Source organism: Dipodomys merriami, unplaced genomic scaffold, assembly GCF_024711535.1.
Source record: "Dipodomys merriami isolate MVZ:Mamm:240054 unplaced genomic scaffold, mDipMer1.0.p SCAF_8, whole genome shotgun sequence".
Lineage (NCBI taxonomy): Eukaryota > Metazoa > Chordata > Mammalia > Rodentia > Heteromyidae > Dipodomys > Dipodomys merriami.
In genome coordinates this window covers 25,663,225-25,689,268 of record NW_027206401.1, presented here as the reverse complement: position 1 = coordinate 25,689,268, position 26,044 = coordinate 25,663,225, and the positions used below count along the sequence as shown (strand labels likewise).

Genomic DNA, 26,044 nt, shown 5'->3' with positions numbered 1-26,044 from the left:
TGTAAAAGGAAGAGCTGAATTCATTCTTACTAGAGAACAGAGCTATGGGTGAAGATGGCTGTTCTATCTGCTTGTGGGATGGAAAATGTCAAGAAAACTCCTAATAGGGAAGTAGAGATGTTTTAAATAAAAGCATGCAGTATAAACAAGTAGACACTATTTTATTTGTTTGTTTGTTAATTGTGCCAGTAGTGATCCTAGAACTCTGGACCTGGGTTATGTCCCTTTATAGCATTTTCACTCAAGGGTGACACACCTACATTTGAGTCCCAGCTCCACTTCTGGGTTGTCATTGTTTTATTGGATATGAGAGTCTCATGAACTTTCCTTCCAGGCTGGCTTCACACACAATCCTCAGAGCTTAGCTTCCTGAGTAGCTAAAATTACAGGTGTGAGCCACTAGCACCTGGCTAGACAGTATTTGAATTTGCTGGTGTTAGTTCTCTCTTAATGACTCCATCAGATGATACAATCAATCAATAAACTTGAACTCCAAACTATGTGTTCAGAAATTTCCTAATTGTACTAAAAAATTATTCCTAGCACTGGGTAGCAATCCCTCTTGGAGACTTGCTGGGGCTCAGCTTTGCTAACTCAACTCTTTTTTACTTCCTCTTAGCCTCTTCAGGATTAGTTCTTTAACTGGAAAGGAAATGTCCTAAGACTCTATTCCCTTTTTATTTTTCTACAGCTGGAAATGGAGTTCAGTCTTTCAGGAGTTCTTTGAATGTCCCACAGGATGATAAACAATTTATCCAGGGGCCTCAAACAATCAAGTAACCTCAGAATTCTTGGAAAAGGAGTAGGTTTGAGCCACAGTTGGCCGGGCAAGCAGCGACGCAATCTGCAGCTAGAGAGGATTTCTTGGAAGAATAAAATGCCAAAGCGGGGAGGGGGGGGTTGTGTGTGAAGCTCTATGGAACAGAATGATACCTTCAATAAATTCCCTTCAATTCCATTGTTTTATGAAGAATAATGAAATCTTTATCACCTTCCATTTATAGTGTAAAGAGACTGTCATATTCACATTGCTTATTCTCAGAATAGTGTTTGGAAATGAAAATATAGCAGGAAAGAGAATGGTTAAATGCATGTACTTTGGAGCCAGAGAAATTTGGGTTTAGTATGTACGGGACATTGAGCTTAAGAGTCTATGAGCCTCAGCCATAGAATGGAAATGATAATAGCTTGTTTGTAAGGCAGCTGTGGGACTAAATGAGATAAAGCAGGTACTGCATTAGCATGGGGTGTAATAGTAGGGAGCAATTGTTTCTGCTACTCATTATCACCACAACCACTGTTCAAGACTCTTCTCTGCTCTCAGTTCAACCATCACACTAGGTCTTCCCAGGGCAGAATGCAAATGGCTCTGTTTGCTTCATCTCACTTTCTTGGTAGCAAGATTTTCTTGAAGAAAGCATGGTCACTTGCATGGATGAATAATAAGTAATTTACTAGCTGGCTATTTTGAGTAGCACTGCTTGTTCTGGGTCACACAGCTCCAGTGCTTCTACTGTACTTTCTCTGATAGCAGTTCATTCATTAGTCATTACAGATTCCAGATTCTAGAAGATTCCAGATTGTTCCATTAGTTATTTAACCAACCATCTAGGCTGGGCAATGTGGGTCACATCTGTGATCCTATTTATTCAGGAAGCAGAGGTGGGGAGTCTAGGCAAGAAAGTCCATAAAAACCCCATCTCAACCAATAGCCAAATGCTCATTCCAACTACATGGGAAGCAGAATCCAGCCTGCCCCAGACAAAACCATGACACCCTATCTCAGAAATAATTAAAACAAAAAAGGGTAGAAGCATGGCTTAATGGGTACAGCACCTACCTAGCAAGTCCAAGGCTCTGAGTACACATGTTAGAGCTACAAAATAATGATCTTCAATGCATTATAATAATAAACCATCCAGACAAGTGTTCACTCAAATCTCCCATGTACTAGAGATGGTTCCAAGCACTTAACACAAAGAGGACAGTATTCTACATCTCAAGGTCTCTGTTTTGTACTTCATTTGCAATCAGCTCCCTCCCACTCTACTATTTAATGAATCTTTCTACAAGTAGGAATACATAAAGAATACCCTAGCTCTCACACTCCTATTCATAACCACTGGCTGCCAGATGTCTGACAAACCTTCTGCTACCTCTACTGGACCAAGAATCACAGAAACCATTCCAAGGGCACCATGTTGGATTTGATTGTGCTTAACTTTGCCCCTGAAGGGTTAACTTCTAGAAGCCAGGGACCAAGACCTTCTTGTGAACTGCAAGTACAGAGCTCTGGTCTATGTATATCATGGAAGATCATTATGGTTGTAATGATTTCGTTTCAAATAGACTGGTACAGCATAAGCTAAGCCATGAATCCTTGGCCTCATTCATATCAGAAAGAAAACTTACTTTTTCTTTCGATTCTTTCTGCTGAGCAAATATGTCTCTGACATCGGGAATATGATGTTGCTTGTTTTTCTTCCTCAGGGTCTGGGAGACAGTCTCTATGCGTTTCTGAACAGCTGCTGCCTGGGTCCGGGTCAATGTAGATAAAAATACCATGCTTTCTTGTGGATCATCCACCGACTCACCAAAGAGATTAGACAAACCAGCCTCTTTAAGCCACTCTTCTTCCAGTTCTCCTTCTAAAACAATATGGAGAAAATGGTTTTTAAATCACAAAGCATTTTCACATATTTTAAGCTGTAAAAATATTCTTACTCAGGGACTGAGCTGTAGCTTCATGGCAAAGGGCTTGACAAGCCAGTATATAATACCCTGGGTTCGATCCTTAGTACCAAAAAAGAAAAGACAAGAAAAAAAAAAGTTTTATTTCTTACTGAAACTCTTCAGTGCTGAGAATCATTATCTGAAATTTGGAGAGCTGCCATCCACTCTGGCCAGAGAAATAGCAAATTTTAGGTCAATTTCATATATACTCAATTAAAAATTTTTAAATTACTCCACATGTAATTAACCTCCACAATTTCCCTGAAGATTAAGTAGGGAGGATAATACTGCTCCCCTCTCAGATAAAAAGCAAACAGGTAAGAAGATAACTTGCTCTCATCCATCAAATTACTGAAGGGTGCATACCTGGCTAATATATTCAAGTCCAAGCTCTTGGCTTAAATACAGCAGTATCTCAGAGCCCAACATTAATTTACGGGAAGGCTTGTTTTTTCTCTTTGTAGTATCTGAGAGAATACGTGGAAAAGAAGTAAAGAGCACTGACAGGCATGTGGATGCATGCCTGCAATCCCAGCACTTAGGAGACTGAAACAGGAAGAATGCACTTTTGAAGCCAGCCTGAGCTATACAACAAGACCTTACCTCAAAGAAAAAATAGGAGAGATGGGGTAACAGGTGTGGTGGCTCAAGCCTACAGTCCAGCTACTTGGAAATCAGAGATCAGGAAGATAGAGGTTTTGAGGCCAGCGTGGAAAAGAAGTTAGTGGGTCCTAATCTGAACCAGAAAGCCAGGCACAGTGAATGGTGTGCATCAGTAATCCTGATTACAAGGGAGGTATAAGTAGGAAGATCATTTCCTGAGGCAAGATTATCTGAAAAGCAACCAAAAGCAAAGATTTAACAAGTATGAGGTTCTGAGTCCACACTCCAGTACTCCCCCCTCCCACATACATGCCCCAGAAAGAAGAAAGAAAAAGAGAGAGAAAGAGAGAGATGAAAGAGAGAGATGAAAGAAAGAAAGAAAGAAAGAAAGAAAGAAAGAAAGAAAGAAAGAAAGAAAGAAAGAAAGAGAAAGAAAGAGGAAGAAGAAGAGCATGTGAACACTGGAACTAATGCAAATTAAATTTTCTTTCTCAAATCCTACAAGTCAACACATCAAACTATATTTTTTACAAATTAAACATGTCCCTCAACTTTCAACAACAAAGAAAGCATATAGAGCTCTTATAAGAAACTAGCTAAAATAGCCACATGAATTCAAAACATTGCAAATAGAAAATAAATAAATCCAGTGGGCCCTCCACTTGTGTGGTCTAATGCATCTGAGGACCCAAAGATTCCAAAAATTGTTCACTGTTGTAAAAAGTCAACCATTACTATTAAGGCAGTTAAGGTAAAACATAGTACAGGTACGCGAAATCAAATGGCAGGGGAAAAAAAAGTTGTTGTTGCCATGGCAATAAAAATAAGATGACTAAAGTTTTTTTAAGTTGAGAAAAGGTAAGCACATAGGTCTATTTCCATTCTTTTTGAAGACTACGGATTCTATGCGACAATCAGTGAATGGAGTTCAACTTTGGAGAGTTTCTTGGGTATACTTTTCTTCAATAGATCTAAGAAATGTTAAGAAAAAAAATCTATCCAGCAATCAGAAGACTGAGACAAGAGGTTTACAAGTGGAAGGTTAGACTGGGTTACATTGTAAGATGTATCCTAAGCAAACAAAACTTGTTTAACTTTTCCTTTGGCATTATTATTAAGAAAATTTCCAAGCAATTTTGTAGTAGAGGAGAAAACACTAAACATATATATATATATATATATATATGTGCACTTTTCTCAGTCTCAAAGTCATTTAGTTAAGTCTGTTGAGAAGAAGTTTCTATTAGTGAATGACAAAGCACTGACTTGTGGCTTTACCTTTTTGGCATTTTGTATCTCCACTGATAGACCACAATAGATTTACAAATTTATGGGTTGCATAGAAAAAAGCTAATATAATATATGTCAAAACTGATGATGAGAGCTCTTACTTTTGTGAAAATATGCCTTCCAGAAAAGCAACCAGTACCTAAAACACAAATGTAAAAGTTATGGTAATCCTGCCAGGCCAAAAAAGAGTATATATGTTGTGCTTAACCGAAGTGGTTAAGTGAAATTTTTAGATTTGTTTAAAGGCACAGGTCATTAGTGAGAGTTGGGTGGCATTACAGAAAAGAAAGTATTTGCAGTATTCAAGATAAAAGCATGAAAAAGATCTAGTTTTTGGTTAACAGTGTTAATGTGTTCAAGAGTAAATCTTATGACAGTAATGTTCTCCTCTATGTGGTTTAACGTTCTGGATCTATGTATGGGATAAGTATATTTAATGATTTTAGAATACTGAACTCTAAGCCTAAGTATTTATGGTTTTTCCTAAATGGTATTGTCCTTGGAACCATAGACCTGTGGATACCAAAGGTTAAGTAGCATTTCATCAAATCTGGAGTACAATACATTGACTAATAAGACAGACTGCCACCCACAAGTTTTAGATAACAATTTCCCTGTAGAAAAGATCTGGCTAAAAACACAAGGTAGATATTCCTGAATATTTGAAAGTCTGCCATGAAAGAAACAGTAGAATGAACTTGTTTGGTTCTTCTCAAAGGCAGAAAAAAAAAACTACACCAAGTGAAGTCAAAGTTAGAAGATAGCCAGACATCAATCGATAAAATAAAGATCAAAACAAATCAAGGAGCCGGCCTCCTAGGAAACCAGTATCACTGCCAAGTTATGTGCTTTTCATCACACTTCCTGGAGACCAATTGACTATGTGTAGAGAAACTTATGGAAGGAATGAAAGGCAATAGTCAATTTCAAAGAAAAGCCTATCTTGGCTAAGGGGCTACCAAGTTAGGCTGAGCTTCAACTAAATGAATTTGCTCATTACATTGTATCTGGAGCTACATCTATAAATCTGACAAGCAAGTAATATTCAAGTGGAGAAGCAACTACCAATGTAATATTTGGATGTTCTCTTCTTCCTCTCTCTGTATTCATTTATCTAAATACATATACAGACAAGTTTTATTTATTACCATCAGGCTCCTTGACAACTACCACTTCTTGATCTTGTTGTCTGCTTTCACTGGATTTCTTGATATTTTCTAGCTCTGTCCAATAGTCCTCCATAGATAATTCGTCCAAGGAATCCTGGGAACTGGATCTGTCAAATGGAGGCCTCTCTGCAACTCTGGGAGCGGTGCTTTCTTGGTTCATGTTATAATGGCCATGTCTTCTGCTAAACGATTCAAAAAAAAAAAGATGGCTCATTTTAGTACATAGAGATGCAGTACACTTTCTAAAACATTATAGCACTGAACTATACAGAATTTGGAAAAACCTTTAATTGTACTAAGTAAAGAAGATAAAAATTTTGAAACTGTTTATTGTGGAGGTGCTGCTGATTATAATATGCTTGTTAAGAGTTTCATGCTCTCTATAAACAAGTATGGTGAAGAACATATCAATGTGGTAATGAACTTTCCATTTATGTGACACTCAAATTATTTTGGAATCATGTCGATCTGAATCTCTCTTTTAAGAAAACGGCAGGATGAATCTTCATTACCGGCTCTTAATGAATAGAATTGGAAAGAAGCTTGAAATACCATATTTATCATTTGTGCTTATAACCAAATTCAGTCAACTCTTATATAACAAATATTTGCAACTGATGAAGAGAGTGTTTGAGTTTCCATTTTATTTTAAAAACTGAAATAAAAATAGAAAGGTGAAGTTTGTTGTTACATTCTGCTGTTGGTATTTTAAGCCTTTAGTTATAATTGTACTCATGACATCCATGTATTAATTACTTTGCAATATGGATAAAACTTTATCAAACTTTTGCATTGCCTGGAATTACCTCAGCTATTTACCACAGGTATTACTTATAAAGAGGATAAATTGATGAGATTATCTTTATAATTCAAGTAAACTATATTTTTTACTGATTTTAACATTTTATCTGTGAATTAAAGCCCATAATAAAAATCCATACATCACAGAAATGTTAAATTTTTATATAATTATTTACAGATAGAAAATAGCACCTAATTAAAGATGAAATTTTTCAGCTATGGTATATTTACATATGTGTGTGTGTGTGTGTGTGTGTGTGTGTGTGTGTGTGTGTGTGTGTGTGTGTATACTTTTTAAAGTACAATTTGTATGGGAACATTTTTTGTGAAAAACTGTTTTAATATTCTAAGTTCAAATTGTTCTTTTATCTCCCAAGAAGGACATCTATGAAGTAGTAATTTCCTACATTGGTTTTACTTCTTGTACATACTGAAAATAAAATGAAGCATAATAAAATAGAAATCTTAATAATGTCTGAACATTTTCACACATTAAACCTGCCTTTTCTCATTATTATTTAGAACAGTAGTGTTGTACTACTGTGTGAGGGACAGGGTCACAAAACTCTGGGCAAATCTACTGCAGCTTTTTTCCAACTGGTCTGTTAGCAAGTTAGTGAACTTAATTGCCTACTGCCATAAATAAACACTTTTGACTGAGAGTTAGCTATACTATTCTAATACAACAGTTTTATTCCCTTAAAGACAGTTGTATATACGTTTAATATTGCTTGCATGAGTGGATAAACAACCACTAAACCGACTCCTTGGCATCAGGTATAGTGGTACTTTTATGTAATCCCAACATGCAGCATAAAGGTTGAGACAGAAAGAACACAAGTTCAAGGCCAACCTGAGCTTTGTAATAATCTCTGGACAGTAGCTCCCAAGATGGTGATGGGTAGATATTCAGGACTAGAGGAAATCTAGACATGTTTGTACCTCTTTTTCCTCTCCTCTCCATTGTTCATTGTTTGCCCCATCTCTTTCTTAAGTCAAGGGATACTTTCTTTCTCTAGCCCCAGTCATCCTGTTTATAACCCTGTGTAACACCTTGGTCTGGCACCAGTGGCCACTAAATGACCAAAAAATTTCTATGGCAGAATTTTCACTCTCATTTTAAATTGTTAATGAGAAAATTACTCCTCTTAATGGTACAGTTCACAGAGTTTAACCAATTCTGTCCTTACCAGGACAGTTAAAAGGTAATGGATACAATGCCTGTCAGACTAAATTTTTGTTTATTTCATGTCAAATTATATATATGTATAGATATACACACATATATATGCATGTATACACAGATGTGTATATGTTCATATGCATGTCTGTATACATACATACATATAGATGTGTGTGTATTCCATTTTGCTTTTGTTTCATCTCTCATTGCAGGGAAAAACTGGCTACCTTATTCTTTCTTAACCTTATCTCCTGTAGCCCCATGGGAAACCACAATAAGTATTGTGACCTGAAGTACAATAACTAATGCCAAATAATTTGGTTTATCTGCTCCCAGGAAAGAGGTACAGTTGAGCTAGAAGTACATTAAGCCTTTCATTCCTGAAGGAATGCAGTTTATTCTGGCAAGAATTTTCCAGTAAATTTCCATTAAGATAGCATGTGCAGAAAAATGCAAGGACATTGAGTAACAGCATTGTTACGTAAATGGACCTTCTCCATCAAGGCCTGCTTTTAAAGCCGGCATAAAGCAAGAATCTTATAGCTTAGTGCTGATGAATTGACTCAATATTTTGACTTTAATAAGATTCACAAGCTGAATAGGTTTGTGATAATCTGAAAATACTGAGTCATGCATTTTTTTCTTTCCTTTCTTTTTTTTTTCTTTTTCTTTTGGATCTCTGTTAAATATTGCAAGAACAAACTTTCCATTTTAGACGTAAGGAGATAAAGGAGAACAGGCACTCAGTAATATACGGCCCTTCCTGGTGAGTTTACCTCATATTGTCTAAGTTCCTCTCAGAGTGTAAGTGAACATCTTATTTCACTTCCCATCTATTAGCAGGCTGTATTATTTTTCTTCTTAGACTATACTTTAGTAGGGCAGAAATGCAACAGCAAGAAGGCTGGAACTTTCTTAAAACTCCTGTGTAAGTGGCCAGTTAGCCAGTTTCCTCTTTTCTGTGTTTAGGATCAAGTACTGTAATTGGATACTCTGCTCATTCTGAAAATTGGGTTGAAAACATAAAGCAACATCTGTTCCATGTAATGAAGTAGAGAGCAGAAAAATTTTCTGTTTCCAAAAGATCCAAGGCAACACATGGCACTGAAATCAAAGAAACACAGCTTATATTGAAAGACCCCCGACTTCGGGTGTCCCCCATATCAGGACCTCCCTGCCCCAAGCACCAGTCAGACGACACCAGATGCAAAAGGCAAGAGGGTTTTATTTGGGCATGCCCAGGTTCCCAGGTGCACGTGACCTCGAGATCCGCAAGGTTCGGGTCAGTGGCTGGGAACCCCGAGCAGTCCCGGGGATGGTCCTTTTATGGGACCCCTCTGTCCGTTACAGTAGAGCCCGCACTTTTTTCAGCCAGTAAGTTTAAAGTGTTACAACCTGGTCTGCACGCAGGCAGCCAATCCTTTTAAAACAAATCATCTGATTTGGCCAATCACTGTTCGAGGGGGTCCCTCGGTGTACGTGCCGAGTTGTGTGTCTCCCGCCCTTGGTATGAGGAAGTGACCTTTGTCAGCGCCTGTCCTTCGCTCACACCAGGGGGCTGACTGCGGGGTGGGATTAGTTAGTAGGGTGTGGGCTTGTTGATTAACTGGTGAGGTTAGTTATCAAAGGGGGAGTGTGGGGTAATAGAAAAGCAAAGCATGTTACAGAAGCCAGAAATAGCTTGGTTAGATACAAAACTCTGTTCCCCTACAAAGAGGCTCAGGGCCTGGTTGGTTGGGGAGGGGGTCTTTCAATATGACAGGCGTCTAGCAATTTCTCCACCCGACTTGTCAGTAACTGTGCCCTGATTTCTCTCACTCCCTCTCCCCCTCCCTCTCCCTCTGAAAACCTGTGTGCTGATCAACACAGGGCCGCACTTCAAACCCTCCAGCATTTGCCACTTTCTACAAGCTAAGGACAGAACTGGCCATGGTCTTTTAAAAGGAGTTGCCTGTGATGCTCTGAAGAGAAATGTTCCCAAGCACACCACAGGGTTGGCTGTCATTTGCCTTGGGTGGTCCTCAGTGCTATCACCATCAAGCATATATTTTACAGACTCTTGTGGGCCTTCCTAGAATATTGTTCTTTTTTCAATTTGATAGCATGTTTTTTAAAAAAAAAAGTGAGGCATTGTTTTATTGTTTTATCTCTCTTAGCCATATGCTCTTGCATTTTGATGAGACTGTTTTTTAGCTAGTCATTGGCTTGTGACAGTACTGAGATATGGATCAAGGTGTTGGTGATGCCTGTTGTCAGGAAGAATAGAAGCAACCTATGTGTGTTCAAGGAGTTGGAATTCCATTCGCTGGACTGGTCTACTGGAAGATCTCAAACTAGCTGATGGCTCAGCCCAGTATAGATACAATCAGCAAAACAATGGGCACAGAGCAGACCAGTGTCCAGCTAAGAATTATTAATTATTAATTATTAATTTTATAAGACAATTGTCAAATATTTTTGGTCACAGAATTTTTTTAAATCAATTTATTTGGTGCGTGTGTGTACTGGTATTGGGGCTTGAACTCAGGGCTTGATGCTGTCTCTTAGCTTTTGCAATCAAGGTTGGTTCTTTACCACTCGAGCCACACCTCCACTTGTAGATTTTAGGTGATTAATTGAAGGTAAGGGTCTCACAAACTTTTTGCCTGGGCTGACATTAAATCATGACTTTCAGATCTTAGTCTCTTGAATATTATAGGCATTAGCCTTAGTCTCCTGAGATTGTTTTATAGGCATGAGCCACTGGTGTCTGGCTATATACTAAGTTTTTAAAGCATTCTGTAAAAGCTTTATATCACTATAGATATAGTGATAGCATTAGCCATTAAAACAAGAAATAAATATTTTCATTTCAGAAGAATATACATCTGAAATATCATTTACATTGTCTGAAAAGAAATAACTTCCAAACTTAAAAAAAAAAAAACTGAGATGAGAGCTGGGAATGTGGCTTGCCTAGTAGGCATAAAACCCTGGGTTCCATTCCCCAGTACTACATAAACAGAAAAGGGCAGAAGTGGTGCTGTGCTAGTGGTAGAGTGCTAGCCTTGAACAAAAGAAGCTCAAGGACAGTGCTCAGACCCTGAGTTCAAGCCCCAGGACTGGCAAAAATTAAAAATTAAAAAAAAATAAATTGAGCAGCCCTGTTTTCTCTCCCCTCCCCCCTCTCTCTCCCTTTCCCTCTCTCCTTCTCCCACCCTCTCCCTTCCCCCCACCCCCCTCTCTCTCTGTGTATGTTGATCCTGGGACTTGAATTCAGGGTCTGGGAACTGTTCCTGAGCTTTATTTTTGCTCAAAGCTAGAGCTTTACAATTTGACCCACAGCTTCACTTCTGGCTTTTTAGTGGCTAACTAGAGATAAGAGTCTCCTGGACTTTCCTGCCCAAGCTGGCTTCAACCTCAGCCTCCTGAGTAGCTAGGATTATATATAGGAATGAGCCACAGAGGCTTCGCTTGTTTTCCATTTTAGAGACTTCCTTTGGTGTCCAGTGTGACAGAAGGCATCTGCAGTCATGCAATCATTTGTGATGTCGCACAGCATGTAGTCCAAGATACTTCAGGGTATTCTCATGAGAGAATGAGAATGAAAGACATAAATAATCTCATGGGTATTACGAACATTGTTGATAACCTGGACTCCTGAAAGAGTTTTGAGATCACCCAGATGTCCCACGGTTTGAAAACCACTGGTCCACAATTTGTAACAACTATTACCTAATGGATGGGGTGGGGGGAGAGCCTTCCATTCTGTGGGCAGGGATCCAGTGGACATGCTTTCCTTGTGACTCTTGACCTACTTCTTTGTTTATTTTAGCTTAGTTTTACAGGCTTTCATAAAAACTGGGACTTATTCCAATGATCTAGCCATATTTAACCTATCCTGTAATGATACAGAATAAAAACACCATCCAGGTAGCTCTAGCTGGTCTATATCTTTAATCGTTTGCATCCATCCACATATAAAGGAGTGCAGTCCTCCCATTTGGCCAGTGTATTTGAACATGTACACTCATTTCCCTATAGTCCCACTGGCATCCACGGCCCCTAACCACAACCACGGCAGGCAGATTTATTTGTCTGTGTCTCTGAATTCACATTTAGCTCTCTGTTCCAATTTCTACTTTTTGTACCTTACTGTGGGCCTAGAAAATAGTCCAAATGAGGGTTTATTCAATAGCTAAGTACTTTTAAATTAAGGAAATTAGGAGGCCTCAGAAGTTGCCTCTGAAATGAGGACTTTCTGACCTTTTTGTTTGTTTCTTCTACAGCAAAGCAAGATGGAACCCACTGAAGTTCTCTTATCTGCCTGAAGAAAGCTCTTCCTAGGAAATGTAACTGTCTTAACCCCCATTCCTAGGAGTCTTATCAAATAACCAGGGAATCTTAACCAAGGGAGAAAATGAGAGTCCACCACATCCCATCAGATTATCCTGAGGACACTGTAGAGCTGACATGGGAGACTTTCTCTGTATCACAAAAACCCTTTTTAGTCACAATGAAGTTCCACTCCTCTCCCTAACCCATGGCTACCTCCCTCAGAGTGGGGAGGAGCTTTGTCTCTAATGGCCTGTTCTTTGAGGCTCTTTCATTTATCCTCAAATTCATTTACTATTCTCTTTAAAGGCATCGACAGCTCTCCCCTCCTCCTACACACTCCCCTCTTACCTACGAAGAGGGAACTGAAGCTTCAATCACCTGCCCCTTTCTTAATGGAGCATATTTTGTATGACTGCTATACATGCATGTGCACAGCCAAAGTACACGTGTTCATTTTCTGCTAATCTGTCCATTGTCTGTTCTAATAGACTTCAGAAGGTGAACTGGAACTTTCCCTTATACCTACAAATCCTATACTGACACTTGTTTCTTTTGAGTTGTTTTTGGTGTTGCTTCTTTGAGACGGGGTCTCCCTTATATAGCCTTGAACTCATGGTCATCCTGCTTTTGCTTCCCAAGTACTGGAATTACAGTCAAGCCCCATCACTGCTTGGCTCTCAATGTCTACTTGTATAAAATCTTCCGATATTGGACTATACCTTCTAGCCTGTTCTTTATCCTAACTTTATTTCCATGCAAGACAAAAAAAGGACTAGATTAGGAAATGCATGACAAAAGAATAGGAATTTTGAGGACATTTTAAATTAAATAGGAATTTTCATTTTTGTCTGGTTGAAAAAATTTTTTATCAGCTCAGGATTTTAATCACCAAGCATTCATGTATAAGTATATTTTATATATAAAGTCCTATTTATTAAAAATAAACTTCAGGATAGTATGCATTCTTGGAACTTTAGACCTTTCCTGTCATTTGCTAGATGAGATATTGAGGCGTCATGATGAAACCTCTTCTAAAGTCACATAGCAAAGGATAGGACCAGGGTTCTCAGTATCATTTCTTTACGAGCAGTTACTTTGTTACACCAAACAGGCTCAGAGATAAGAGTTTACTTTTGTTCCTTATCAGATGTGTGCACAGAGCCAGGCCCAAAGGGAGCTTGTTAAATGACAAGTATGTTTACCAAGAGAAAATTACATTAAAAAGTAAGAATAAGTCAGGCACTGATGGCTCATGTCTGTAATCCTAGCTACTCAGGAAGCTGAGATCTGCCAGCCCAGGTAGGAAAGTCCAAGAGACTCTTTTCTCAAATTAACCACTAAAAAACTGTTAGTGGTACTGTAGCTCAAAGTTGTATAACACTAGACTTGAGCATAAGAGCTCAGAGACAGCAACCAGGGCCTGAGTTCAAGCCCCAGAACTGGCAAAAAAAAAAAGTAAAATAAACAAGCTAGAAATCCTGTCATAGGCAAGATGGACAATATTGGAGGGTATTATATAAACAAACACACAGGACACATAGTGTAGGAAATAGGATGCACTAACATGGGATAGATAAAAAGAGTCAACTTCATAAAAACCTGCGAAGTGTGGTTGCCAGGGAGAAGAAGAAAAACAGGAATCGCTATTCAACAAATATAAAGTTCATCTATACAAGATGAATACATTTTAGAGATGTGCTATACAACATTGTGCCTGGAGTTAACAATGATGAATTGTGCACTTCGAATATGAAGAGGGTAGATCTCACATTATTATTGTATTCTTACAACAATAAAAAAAAATACCTTTCGACCGTTAAAACAAAATTAAATAAATAAATAAACAATACCTTTTGAAAAAGCACGAGAAATCTTTCCTAGTGCATTTTCTAAAATAGGGCTGGAGTCCTGCTGAGATTTGACTTCAAATACAACCCATTCAAAAAAAAAATAGCATTGCTTTGTAAAAATTCTAAAATGTGCTAGAAATTCACTCTGCTTCTTTATCTATATTATCTGAATACTGGGGGGGGGGGGAAATATGCTTCTGTTGTCTAGTTTTCCTTTCATTACAGTAGTGACATTAAAGAAGTAATTGCTACCATAGTGGACAGTAAAGCTATTAATATTGTGTAATGGCCTGTCCATCAGAACAGCTCAGCTTGAATGACTGAAGACCTGTAGTCTATGAATGACCCAAGTCATTTTCTTTCCTTGAAAATGAATGCCCACTATTGTTTTGCTGAAAGCAGTAATTATTAGATGTAGCTCTGACATCCAGGAAGAAAGAACACTGACAATACAGAAGAGAGAGGAGTTGATTAGAACAGTACCACATTAGCCCCTCCCCACTGCCTGGTCCCCCAGAACCCATGAAAAAGATCATCTCCCATCTCCTGCTAATTCCTTGTTAATTGTTCTAATTTTAAGAATATATTAGTTTATTTTCATCTTTCATATAAACTATTGGTCTCTATGTTTGCATATTGCTCCTGGTCTCTATGTTTGCATATTGTTCTCTGGTCATTTGGAGGAAAAGTTAAATGGACCCATTTCTTTTTTAGCTTTTTCGTGATAAATACAAGTCAGTTCACATCTTGTACAAAGCTTTGTAGATTTTGACACACAGCAAAACAAGATCTAAATGAAAGGATTAGCCTGTATTTGCAAAACATTACCTAAGCAAAACTGAGGAGAAAAGCCCTATTGGGGATCTTGCTGAGCCTATTTGAAACGCTTTATTTCTTAGACACAGAAAGATGGCAAAACCAGTTTATTTTTTTATTGTTTCTTACAAATGCTTTCACCATTCCTCTCCAGCGTCAGTAAAAGAATAGGAATATAGGCAGCAACCACCATGAGGTCTGGTAGGAAGAGGGGAAGGCACTTCCTTTTTAATTATAGACATAGTGTACACAAAAGCATGGCGTATCGCTACCAGAGAGAGGCCTCTCTTGTAGAGCATTGGTTCTGGGATGAAATTTACCTTTGTTCCTGAGCCCAGAAAACCCTCAGTGGCTCATCATTTCCCCTCAGTTGGAGGCACAAATCAATGAGAATAATGGGATATAATGGCAACATCACCCTCTAAGACAAGACCTGGTGACTCACACCTATAATCCAAAAGGCTAATATCTGAGGATTATGGCTGGAAGCCAGCCTAGGCAGATGAATCGGGCAGAGAAACTCTTATCTCCAATTAGCTAGCAAAAGGCTAGAAGTAGAGGTGTGGTTCACATGGTAGAGTGCCAGCCTTAAGCTACAAGAGAGAACCCAATTCAAATGCATACCAGCACATGTGTGCATATGCATACACAAACACACACACACACACACACACACACACACACACACACACACACACACACACACGGCATCTGTAATGGGACTTTGCTATGAGTCTGTCAGGATCATGAATAGTCAGTTTAAAGCACATCAAATGGATGAGTTCACATGTCCACTTCTCCTCTGCCTAAATGACTTGTATCTACCTGACATGCTAGATCTGCTGTCCTTCTCTCTAGGACTCTGGTTGTTCTGGCCAGCTGTACAATCACCTGGAAATTAAACCCCACTGTGGTTTCTTTGCATTTTAAGCATAAGCTCCACAGCTGTTATTAGCCTATTTCACATCTTAGTATTTTTGTGTGGAGCTGGAATAACTTTTCTTCTTCAGTCCACCCATAGCCCTTACCACATGAATCGGCTCATGTATTGGGAGAGCCCGATACACCTCTTGTTCCCATTTTGGTATCCTGGGTTCATACAAATGGTTTGCCATAGCAGATGCTTGTGAACTGCTTAATTGTTAATTTTCCAACTACTCCTTTTCTGAAATAACTTTCACTTAATTTCCAAGCATTTTAAACAAATTAATTGCACAAAACTACAAAGAAATTAGAAATACAGAAAGTAGCCACCACAGATGTCAGTGATCCGGAAAGGCTATTATTAGTGTGAGGCTCTGAGTTCAAACCCCAAGCACTAAGAAACAGAGAAAAAAGGCCGGGGAGGGAAGGTGATTAAAAAAAAAAACAAAAAACCACTAGCATTAACATTACTAAATTAATTGTGATATGTCTCTGTGACCCTACTCTTAGATGTTTAGTTAAAAAATAGACTCCTGGGGCTGGGAAGGTGGTTCAGAGGTAGAGCGCTTGCCTTGCATGCCTGAGGCCGTGGGTTCCATTCCTCAGCACCACATAAGCAAAAAGAAAAAAGCCGGAAGTGGCGCTGTGGCTCAAGTGGTAGAGCGCTAGCCTTGAGCTGAAGAGCTGAGGGACAATGCCCAGGCCCAGAGTTCAGGACCCATGACCGGACCCCAAAAAAAAAAAAAAATAGACTTCTAAAGAGAATAGCAACTCACAAAAGAAAATTTATTTCATGCCAGACAGTAATATTAAATCACAAACAAGCTTCAGCCTACACTTTGTGAAACACACATCACAATGCCATATCCTGGCAATTCATTCTCTGAAATCAACAAATGTTTATTAAATGACTTACTCCATGAATATCTTACCAGAGATGTCTATTCCACCAAGATCTCCAAATCTTCTGTGTGGAGTAAATGATGAATGACAACAATACAGGTATTAGTGGAAATTTCCACTTCCCTTTTGAAGTTGTGGGCGGCCTCTAGTAGCCTGGGATTCCAGGTCATGACCTCTGCTTTAGCATAGTCCTAACAGCCCTGCCAGGGCTCACCATTGCTTCCCCAATTGCATTTCACTTCTCTATGCTCTCACTGTACCCACCCATCCTCAACTTGGTCCTGCTCAATCACTTCCCAAACATAAACCAAAAACATTAAGATTGCCTCCAATATCTCCTTAGTGTGAATATGTGTGCTCCTAAGTTTCAAGGTTGATAGCAAGAGGAACTAAGCGTTATGGGACAGAGCTTAATAACCTCCTTTAAAAGACACCCTAAAGGGGCTGGGAAGGTGGCTCAGTGGTAGAGTGCTTGCCTTGCATGCATGAGGCTCTGGGTTCTGTTCCTCAGCACCACATAAGCAGGGGAAAAAAAGCCAGAAGTAGTGCTATGGCTCAAGTGGTAGAGTACTAGCCTTGAGCTGAAGAGCTGAGGGACAGTGCCCAGGCCCAGAGTTCAGGGCCCACGACTGACAAAAAAGGAAAAAGACACCCTAAAGAGTTGCCTTGCCTTCTACCACATCACAATGAGAAAGCAGGCCCTCAACAGACACTCACAGCACCCTTTGGTTGCTTTTCGGCAAGGTTTCCCAGGTTTCCCTGAAACTGATGATCCTCCTGCCTTAGTCCTCCAGATTCTCAAATGCTAGGATTACAGATGAGCACCACAAGACCTGACACTACCCATATATCTTGATCATGAAGTCCCCATTTTCCAGAATACTGAGAAACAAAAAGTGTTATTTATAAGGCTTCCCATTGATGGTGTTTAGTTTTGGCAGTACAGATATACTAAGATATCCTTGCTGCAATCCCTCCTTCTCACTGGGTCTGTTCTCCATAGGCCTCCTGGGTTTACCTGCAGCTCACTCACTGCTCCACTGCTAAAGCTTCCTCAAAACTGTCTAGTATGTAGTTCTCATTTCAGAACAGTCACATGTCCTCTAAGGGAGTCATTAGCATCCAAAATTACGGTCAACATTTTATCCATGTATTTTTATTATGCTTGGAAAATCTTTATTGCTGCTTTTTTGCCTTTTCCATTTCAAGGTTACAGTTCTCTTTTCTTTCTAAGGAATGTTTCAGGATGCTCAGTGTATTTTCAGAGGTAAAATGAAGAGAAGATTCATTAATAACTCCCATGATATTCTCAAATTCATTCCTGCAAAGTCCTCATTAGTTCTGAACTTTAACATTTCAATTTGCCAAAACTCCTTGGGTTAATACAACACAGATAAATTTATGCCAAGGTATGCATTCTTTCAAGACTTAGCAATATACTTCCAAATCAGATCTGGCAAATGTATTTAGATGTGGGGTGTGAATTTCATTCTGGGTACTGACTAACATTTTTTTTTTAATTTTTTCCAGTGCTGGGGAATAAATCTAGAAACTGTGCATGATAGGCAAGCACTCAACCACTGTGCTACATCTCAGCTGTAAATTATAACTTTCTGAAAACTTGTCTCTCCAGTACACAAGGAAGGTTGCAACAAACTCATATGCCTGCTGTCAATGGAAATGCTCACAAAGTATTTGTTGACATTATACAAAACTGTGAACAATAACATTCAAATTTTAATGTTAGAGTCATACGAAGTGTAATATTTGTTTTAGTTATGTCTTATGGCCAAATCTGGTCCTTTGTAGGACTTAACATTAACATTCTTCTTTAAGAATTATTTATTTTTGAAATAGGGTTCTTTTTTGTTTTTTTGTAGGTCGTGGGGCTTGAACTCTTGACCTGAGCATTGTCCCTCAGCTCTTCAGCTCAAGGAGGCACTCTACCACTTGAGCCACAGCGCCACTTCTGGTTTTCTGAGTGGTTTATTGGAGATAAGAGTCTCACCAAGTTTCCTGCCTGGGCTGGCTTTGAACCGTGATCCTCAGATCTCAGCCTCCTGAGTAGCTAGGATTACAGGCATGAGCCACCAATGCCTGGCTTGAAAAGGAGTTCTTGATATGTATTCCAGGCTGGCATTAACTCTCAACCTTCCCAACTTCGCTAATCAAAACATGGATAGATGGCAATGTTGAATTTTGAGGGGAAAAAACCCACAAAATCTTTTCATAGTAACTAAAGCTCAATATATATAGGCATCATGAGAATACCATTATTCACCTCTTCTTAGTTCTTTGTAACTCCTTATTATAATTAAGTAGGGAAACCACATTACAGCTCACTGAAGCTACAGAGGTATGAAACCAACCTTTTACTAGTAAAATACTGAGAGAAAGTGTTAAAAATAAAAGGATGTCTGTGTTTGTGATGAAAAATTAAAAGGAGAAAATATATCAAAGTAATAATGAATAGTATTAGAACAATTAAGATTGGAACAATTAAGAATAGTGGCAAGTAGCAAATACCTAGATAGAGGGGAGGGAGGAAGAGAGAGAGAGAAAAAGAGAGAGAGAGAGAGAGAGAGAGAGAGAGAGAGAGAGAGAGAGAGAGAGAGAGAGAGAGAGAGAGTGCTTTCCATAAGGTGCAGTTTCATTTATTTTATGAGAAATAGCAAATGACCCCTCAAATGCAAAAATATTCCACCAATAAGTATACAAGGCTTGGACATATTTCATTAAATCATATGCTCAAAGTAATCTCTAGAAAGAAGATAAAAAGGGGTAGGTAGAGAAATAGCTTCCAGCCAATCAAAACATGGAGTCAACTTTAGAAGCAATTCTTCCATGTTTCACACTAAATAAATGTCTTCAGCAGTAACAGTCACAAAGTAGATTATATGAATATTACAAGACAATTTTTCCTTTTTAAATGAGATTGATGAGAGAAAAAAAATCTGAGATGTCCTACAATTAATTAAAAAGAGCTAGAGGATAGAGCAGAGAGAGACAAGTCAAGATAATCAATTAGCAGCTGTAACTGACAAGAGACAATTTCATATTCCTGATTCTAAGCGAAAACCTTATCTCAAGTCCATCAGGACACCTTCTGTGCTGCTTACATCCTGCTTACAACCCAGCCAATCCAGAACCAGCAAAGATTTCTTACGAACTGCCTTTCTGGCCCAAGGCTTTTGCTCTTCACATTATCCTACCTGCGTTGTCCTGAGCCAGCAAAGGTTCAGTACCGGGCCAGTGGATGTTTCTTCAACTGTTCCCTAGCCTTGCTGCTTCAAGTTGTAAGATCTTGTACTAGATCAGGTCCTTTTGTGGCCAGTATCTCTAATAGCACAATAAATAAAATCGTTTTTATTTTCCCAGATTTCCCAGATCCCATCATCTCAAGAATTTTGGCTTAACCATGTCATCAAAGGCCACTTTTTTCTCCATTTGTTTCCTACTGAGCTAGCTCAACACTAAACCGATGTGAATACAATAGTCAAAAGACATAAAAAAAAAAAAAACTTGCAATTGTAAAATACAAGGCTGGAGGTGAGGGAGGGATTTTAACATTTATAAGATGAAAGTTTAAAATTCCCAGATGAAACCAAACCAAAGGTTTTTCAGTTAAAAACCACTTGGCTTTGTTTAGGAGGTAGGGACTTGAAACTTAAACCTACAAGAAGAGAAAATAAAGATGACAAAAGAAAGAATTTAAATATCAGTTATGCTTGTCCTAAGCATTGATTGTGACATCAGCTCACACCGTTCTTACTCAGTACATTAAGACAATCCATCACTACATTGGAAGTTGATGAACCTGTCCTAACTTAATTCCCATCCAAGTCCTCTTAAGAAGCTCTACTCTACTGTGACTCACCTCTCTGCCTGCCTGTTGTGTTTATGTGAGACTGGAAAACCAGGAGCACTTAACAAGGAACAATACAACATCGGTTTCCACACTAGCATTCCATGGGGGAAATCCAAAAGTAGCTTGTGCCTAACAATTCTTTCTCTAGCCATACCCAAGACTGTGTTGCCACTCTCCAAAGTGTCACGCTAAGTGTCCAGCTCAAAGGCGTCCATTTCTACCCGTCTTGTTCTCTGCTCAGCTTTCCTCATTGTTCCAAGCTGCATTCTCTTCTCTGTTCAGTCCCTAGAAAGAATCTAGGTTGACTAATCTCTATTTCTTCCCCAAACCCCCTACCTGCTAGATCAACCTGACAGTGCCCCAGTTTCTGCACATATCTCAGGACCTCATATCTCAGCCGGGTGTGGTAGCCATGGTCCCTGCTCCCCTAGAAAGAGAGGTAGAAGAAAGCATTGTTGTCTCAGAAAGCCATGACTTCAGAAGAGATTAATCAATACGCTATTGAACAGAGAACAGAACCTCCAGAGACCAGAACAGTCTGAGTAAGTTCTGAAAGGAGGAGATGAAAGAATGAGGTGCATGCAGTGCCCTCCAGGGCACAAGTCAACATCTGTGCAGTGCGTACCACAGGCACGGGAGCCGGCACAGAAGATGGCATCAAAGTTTGAACTTCCTTTACTAGCCTGCCAGGATATGTCTACAAAAAGATCAAAGTTGTCATATACTCTAAGGTAAAGATGCAAGACTTAGAACTTTGCGTATTGCCTTAAAAAAAAAAAACAACTCAGGAGTTTGAAACTGTTAAGGGTTCCCATCCATAAATGACTATTTATTTGATGAAGCAGGGTCTATCAAATAAATATTGTGAAACCCTAAGTATTCTTTCATATACAAACCAGTCTAATAAGAGCAAAAATTAATATTTAATCTAATTCTTTTCTGGATACAAAGTTTCACCAAATCCATCTTTATACATGATAATAGGAAGTTTGCATTTAAGTCTTATTTTATATTTTTTTAATTATATGTTTTTTCTTGTCCTTTTTTGGTACTGGGAATCAAACCCAGGATGTCATCATACTTGCTGGGTACGCACTTTGCCACTGAGCTACATCCCAAGCCCAGTTTTATTTTTTGAATTGTAGTTACAGTCTAAAATAAAATTTGTAAAAAGAAATAAACTTTGTACCCAAACGTGATGTGTTCTTTTATTAAATTACCTTCAAGTCATTGGACAGAGGGTTTTTAATTCCACATCTCAGTTTACCAGAACAATGCCTCTTAATCGATGTCATCTCTTTCATGGGAGTTGGGAGAGATGAGGGAGAATTAGTTTTTTATTTATCTATTTATTTAGTGCTGGGGATGGAAGTCAGCATCTTCTACGTGCTAAATAAATGCTATCCACTGAACCACACATCCTAGTCCTTACATCTTCCATTTTAAATGGTGAAGGGAATACTTTGCAAGTATAGTCAAATTAGGATGAAGTCTAATATTTCCATATTTCAGTGGAGCTATACTTCAGAACCTGGACTCTTGCCTGTTAATGATAAACAGACCACTAAGGCATGATTCAGACATTCATTCAACAAATAATGACTCTCCACTAATTACAAGATGATACCTATGTTGTTGGGAAAGTCCAAAGCAGCCCTGGGGCTCTCCTCTGGTCTAATTCTGTGTTCTCATACAGAAGATAAGGCTTGGAGAAAAAGAACAATGGTGGGCAGTGCAGGCTTTGTTCTTCGAGGAGTTGGAAGGCACCAGGTGCTACAAGGCTCATTTCCAGCCAACCATAGACAATGACAAGATGCCAGGGCATAGATAAAATGCAGCACTAAGTAAGAGGGAGTAAGAAGGGAAATTCCAGTCTCTTACTATACCTTATTTATAAGGCTATCTTCACTTCCCTTTAATTTAAGCCTGTTTCCTCTGAGCAAATAAAGGCATAATGAGGGTCCTCTTTTTATTAACCTCTTTGCTGGATTTACTTGAACTCCTTGAGTTGGCCAATGAAGATTACTTACCTTACTTTTTGCTCCTTTATATAAAAAGTGCTTAAAAAGTGTTTCATAAATACTTCCTTTCTTTCTCTCATTCCCTCCCTTCCCTTGTTCTCCCCCCCCCCTCCATTCTCCCTCTCTCCGTCTACTTCCTTTCTTCTCTATTTTTTTCTATCTTTTTTTTTAAGACAGTGTTGTACTACTTAGCCTAGGCTGGCTTCAAACTCACAATCTTCCTGCCTCAGCTTCCCAAGTGAGCATCAGAATGTAGTGCACATTCTTATAGCCATCTGAGTCAGAACTATCTACACACAACAGCAGATTATCTTGCTTTTGAAATGTTTCCTTTGAGCATTTTGCAGACTGGCTCTTGCTCTGCAAGGGAAAGTTCTAAGCTGACACTGATTTTTGAACCAGGTACCTGTGGAGACTCAGGCAGGAGGTCCTTGGCACAGATAACAAAGTGAGAGATCTAATCATACATATTTTTCTTCCTTATTGAGGAAATGAGCACAGTTATTAATTGCTTTCCATGGCTCTGCTTTTTCAAAAAAGCCTTTTGCTGATCATTTGCATTAATATTATGCTAATAAAAGTAAGAGGATGCTAACTAATTCCATCTCTTCAGCAGTAACTAAGGATCAGAGAGAGAGGTAATTTGCATATTTTCTTGATTGGAGTGAATTGGCATTTAAAAAACACTCGTCACCATTTTTGAAAATAATAATAATAATAATAATACATTTGGGGCCAGGCTGGCAGAAATAATCCCTCCAATGAAATCATCTAAAACTCAAGTATTCCAAGAGACATTTTGCTTCTAAGTATGAATCTCAAATGACAAGGATGCATTCAAACACAGGGCGACCATCTGCATCACAAATACATTTCAGTTCCTCTCTGCAGAAGGAATTCATTTACTGTTGAAGGCCATTCACTTCCACTTCTGAGTGCTTATTCCTCAAAAAAGCGTCCAAGTATTGTGAGAACAATGATTAAAAGAGGATCTTTCCATCTGTGCCGCATTAGGCTGCAAGACAGCCCCTCCTGCAGAAACAGATTTTGCATAATTCATCGGGCCATTTTAAACCCTAATCAGCACATTGCAATAAGGATGGAGTGTGCAGGAGAGAGGAGAAATTTATTAGCTACCTCCTAAGCATCCACCTAATCCTCACTCGGGGCGATTGCTCTATGCATTATAATATACATACCCACATCTTATCTCTCATAGATTCTTACACCTGAAATATGGCCATCCTTCTTAGCCCACAATAATGGTGCAAGCTAGACTATTTCTTTACGTTATTATCATAGGGTAGTCTTGGAAAGAAGATTCTACTGGGAGACAAAAGAAGTTGGCCTATCTCCAACTCTCCTGTTCTTTGTGTGAACATGACAGATACATTCATCCTTTAGAGAAAGGACAGTACCTTGTCTCCCACTATTCTAAAAACCATAGAACTCTAATCTGTTAACACTGACTTCCCCCATAAAGCCTTAATTTAGCCTGCCCATTTGCCTTAGTGCTCCATTTTTCAAAGGAGAAGCTAAGATGTCAGGGAAGGTCCCCCACCTGCCTCTCAACCATAGCAGGGTTGTTTTTGATCTATTAGTTATTTCGAGATCGGTTCAAGGATATACTAGAAAAGGAATCGTTGATTATAGAATTTTTTTTAAAAGAAGTGCTTTAGGCAACTCTAGTTTAAATTTTGAAGCAAAACAATTTACAGGATAGAATTCTTGGGTTTTAAACCTTGAAAAATGGACTAAACAGAAGGTATTAATAACAGTACACAATGTACTCAAATTTTGTGCCAAAAAAAGTGAGAATGTGGATAGCAAGGTTGAGGATGTGGGTTGAAAATCTTATAATAAAATTTCTCACTTTCTTCCTTTTTTTTTTTAAAGATGAGATCTGTCTATATAGCTATATAGCACAAGCAGGCTTCAAACTCAATGATCCTCCTGCCTCAGCCTCCTTGGTACTAGGATTTAGAGGTGTGCTTTATTAATTTCCCAAATCCCTCTCACATACACACATATACACAATATAATATATGTGTAAAACATACATATGTTATATATAACACTATATATAATATATAGTGTATATGTATATGCATATATATGAGTTTTACATTTTCTTGTAGTATCTGTATATGAAATATGGTAATAGAGAAAATTATCTTAAAAACTCAACTTAAAGAACTGAATTCCCTGGCAGTACTGTCACATCAGAAAATTTATTTTTCAATCAATAGCTCCAGAGGATGAAAACATAGCTAAGTGTTAATGCTTAATAGAATCTTAGCACCACTAAGGGTGAAGTAAACCTATCAGAGTTGTTTTGAATGTGAGTAAAAAACAGTCAGTTTAGAACAGTGCTAGCCAGGAGAACTAAAATGCGAGCAAAGAAATGTCACTTAAAATTTTCATCATTGCATTAAAAAATTAAAGAGAAACATGTAAAATTGAATGCCAATATACTTTAACTCAGTATACCCACGTTATTATCATTATAGCAAGTAATCAATATAAAAACTTAATAAGGCCCTAAAATTCTATGTACAAGTTACATTTTCATCACAACTCAGTCTGGAACAACACATTCCAAGTACTCAATTGTTGAGGCTGGAGATGTGGCTCAGGTGGTAGAGTGCCAGCCTGTGAATGAAAGCATCAGACCCTAAGTTTAAGCAAGACAGAACTTCAAGTACTCAATTGCAATAGGTGGCAAGTGACTTCCATAGTGACAAGGTGGCTGAGGAATGAATGAAGGGGAAGGCTGCTTCTTCTCCTCAAATAGTCCAAGGATATATATATACAACTGACACTACTCTCTCCTACTGCTAACACGGAAAAGTTAATGCTGTTTGTCTATAGAATATTTGGTTTCCAACTGAGTCAACAAATATTAAATGAAAACCTGCTTCATTCTGTCTATGCTAAATAATGCAATTGCAGATACATTTCAGATGGAATAGGTGTGGACTTCCAAAGACAACAAACTCCAACAAACTCATTACTCGAAACAGTCAAGCTCTGGGAGCCCAGATGATGAAAATCACAAGGTTTCACAAGATTAACAGGAGCTGGATTCTAGAAGCTGAATCTTGTAAGACAGGAAAACCAGGCAGGTCAACCAACCAGTAGGTTTGGAAAATAGGGTCAGGGGGGCAGCTAGGACGTGGCAGGTGGGAAGCTTTAGACACACTGACATCACCAGTAGGGGCCAGGGAGATATTTAGGTGGGGAAAGGCTAGAACCAAGTTTGCTAGACCTTGTTATTCTATTGAAGAACTAGAAAGCAAGCAACTCAACAGTGCCAGACTTCTGGAATGGCAAATGTTACCATCCAAGTAGAATTTTGGAGGACAATTCCAAGAAGCACACATACTGGGGCCCTCTGGGGCAAAGATGTTCTGGAATTAAGAGGTCCCTGGTGAACGGTAAGGACTTGAATCCCTTGGTAGGCAGACATAAAGGTGGAAGGGCCAAATTCAAGTCACTTTTCCCAAGTAGACTCGGAATGCTTAGTGACCAATAAAGTGCAAAATGGAAAAAGGAAGACTCAAGAG

General features: G+C 38.7%; 1 protein-coding gene across 5 annotated transcripts in view; it reads right to left on the bottom strand.

The window, feature by feature from the left end:
* The window catches only part of Arhgap18 (Rho GTPase activating protein 18), a 186,261-nt gene that overhangs the window by 54,384 nt on the left and 105,833 nt on the right, over positions 1 to 26,044 (bottom strand). For 3 of the 5 annotated variants that reach the window (XM_070010774.1, XM_070010772.1, XM_070010775.1), the window contains exons 2-3: positions 5,775 to 5,977; positions 2,413 to 2,648 (exon numbers count right to left, since the gene is read on the bottom strand). In XM_070010774.1, the coding sequence (XP_069866875.1) occupies positions 2,413 to 2,648; positions 5,775 to 5,977 (439 nt within the window). Of the gene's footprint in view, positions 1 to 2,412; positions 2,649 to 5,774; positions 5,978 to 16,618; positions 16,629 to 26,044 lie in introns of those variants that run through there. The other 2 variants (XM_070010776.1, XM_070010773.1) reach the window with 2 other exon arrangements.